The sequence below is a fragment of the Lacerta agilis genome, chromosome 2, assembly GCF_009819535.1.
Source record: "Lacerta agilis isolate rLacAgi1 chromosome 2, rLacAgi1.pri, whole genome shotgun sequence".
Lineage (NCBI taxonomy): Eukaryota > Metazoa > Chordata > Lepidosauria > Squamata > Lacertidae > Lacerta > Lacerta agilis.
Genome location: NC_046313.1, coordinates 89,477,893 through 89,480,373, shown reverse-complemented (window position 1 = coordinate 89,480,373; position 2,481 = coordinate 89,477,893). Strand labels below are relative to the sequence as shown.

Sequence of the window (2,481 nt, the reverse complement as noted above, 5' to 3'; positions counted from 1 at the left end):
CATCTAGTAATTTCTGCAGTGCATTGTCATTTCCTAATGTGTACACCGAAATAAACAGGTGTCCTGATGGGCTACCAGGGGAATACAATAGTATGATTCTCCAGTCCATCACTGGCAGCTGAGTGGGAATTCTATCATCCTGCAGGCATTTCATATACATAGAAATTGGTTCATTCGGTTGGCAGCTACTGTGTGTCAGATATTGAAGAGAAGCTGAATTGAACTACTCAGAGGAACCACTTTAAGAAAAGGTTCCCTGTCTTTTCTGGTGGTTCATCTGATTGCATTGGGGAGGAGGGGAGGATCTTCTCAACCAGCTTGAATCATTTTTATATATTAATCATTTGATTGATTAAAATTAGCTTCTATTGAAACTCTTCAACCCTGTGCTCCGAGAACAATGGATTTCCCCATTTTAAAACAAAGTCTAAGTATTATTTCATGCACATTAGAAAGCACATAAATCATAATATCTGTCTATTTTGCTTGAAAAAAATATGTTATGTTCCCTTTGAGGTTTTGAAAGAACCAGTATTCGGTGTTTGCATCTTCATAGGCAGGTTTCCAAGACAGGAGCAATACTGACCTCCTGAGTGGGACAGGAGGCACCATGTGGATGCTCAATTTTGTGCAGAACAAAGCCATGAACTGCACCATGCACTCGACCCAGCACTGTAACATAGACCAGTGTTTTTCAACCACTGTTCCGCGGCACACTAGTGTGCCGCGAGATGTTGCCTGGTGTGCCGTGGGAAAAATTACTTTATATGTAGTCAATATAGGCACAGAGGACCAGCGTTGCCACCGCCGCCACCGCCGCCGCTTCTCCCTCAGGAAAGCTCTTTATTTCGCTCCCCACCACAGTATCCCCCTTCCCACGCCTGAATCTACCAGGCGCGGCGGCGGCGGCGGCGAGCTGAGAGGAAGGAAGGCAAGAGCCGCGACGGCACCGGCAGCTTCTCCGCCTCCTCCTCCGCCTCCTCCTCCTCCTCAGCTGCGAGGGAAGGAAGAGGCGGCGGCTCCCTCCCCCCTCCCGAGGGGCCCCGCGGCCCTCCGCCTCCGCGCCCCCGTCCGGGGCGAACCGAGGGAGATGCCCGTGAAGAAGAAGCGCAAATCCTCGGGGCAGGCGGGGGACGAGACGGGCCTCAAGAAGTGCAAAATCAGCAGCTACTGCAGGTCTCAAGCTTCTAGTAAAGTGATAAGCGGTGAGGAGCATTTTTCAAGCAAGAAGTGCCTGGCTTGGTTTTATGAATATGCAGGTGAGGATGAAGTGGTAGGGCCAGAAGGAATGGAGAAATTCTGTGAGGACATTGGCGTTGAACCTGAAAATATTATTATGCTAGTTTTAGCCTGGAAACTGGAGGCTGAAAGCATGGGATTTTTTACAAAGGAAGAATGGTTAAAGGGGATGACCTCATTACAATGTGACTGCACAGAAAAGCTGCAGAGTAAATTTGATTTTTTGCGCTCGCAACTGAATGATATTTCAACATTTAAGAATATCTACAGATATGCCTTTGATTTTGCAAGGGATAAAGACCAGAGAAATCTGGATATTGACACTGCAAAATCTATGTTAGCTCTTCTGCTTGGAAGAACGTGGCCTCTGTTTTCAATATTTTACCAATACTTGGAGCAGTCAAAATACAGAGTAATTAACAAAGATCAGTGGTACAATGTGTTAGAATTCAGCAGAACTGTCCATGCAGATCTTAGCAACTATGATGAAGATGGGGCATGGCCTGTTCTTCTTGATGAATTTGTGGAGTGGCAAAAGGTTCGCCAAGCATCATAGCAAGAGCAGCTTTGAAGAAGGTGCTGGATCTTGTGATGTTGCAAAAACTGAAAATTGGAGGGTTTCGTCTTAAGTTTCTAGCATTTCAGAACAATAAAGATTCAGATTTGTAACAGTCTTAATATATATATATATATATATATATATATATATATAGGCACAGAGTTATTTTTTTAAATATTTTCTAATGGTGGTGTGCCTCGTGATTTTTTTCATGAAACAAGTGTGCCTTTGCCCAAAAAAGGTTGAAAAACACTGACATAGACCTGCTTTGGACATAATGTTAAGCCAGGGGTAGACAACTTAGTGCTCTCCGGATGTTGCCAGACTTTGATTACCATTGCCTATGGTTCCTGAAGCTAATAGGAGTTGGAATCCAACAACATCTGGAAATCTGCTATTTCTCTACTAAACCATAGGTTAGTGCAGGCTTCCTCAACCTTGGCCCACCAGATGTTTCGAGACTACAATTTCCATCATCCCTGGCCACTGGTCCTGCTTGCTAGGGATCATGGGAGTTGTAGGCCAAAAACATCTGGAGGGCCAAGGTTGAGGAAGCCTAGGTTAGTGTTACATACAGAGCATGCTTCCCCTTCCCTCTCCTCCTCTGATGCACAACAGAACCATCAGCTTCTATTTTTCAACCAACCACTATTTGTCATTTAATCTAAAGCAGGAGTTGTGGT

General features: G+C 44.9%; 1 protein-coding gene across 1 annotated transcript; it reads left to right on the top strand.

The window, feature by feature from the left end:
* The first annotated feature begins 1,090 nt into the window (after positions 1–1,090).
* LOC117042944 (DCN1-like protein 5) lies at positions 1,091–1,795 on the top strand. Its single transcript, XM_033142570.1, has one exon. The coding sequence runs from the start codon at positions 1,091–1,093 to the stop codon at positions 1,793–1,795; it is 705 nt and encodes a 234-aa protein (XP_032998461.1).
* The last annotated feature ends 686 nt before the right edge of the window (positions 1,796–2,481 follow it).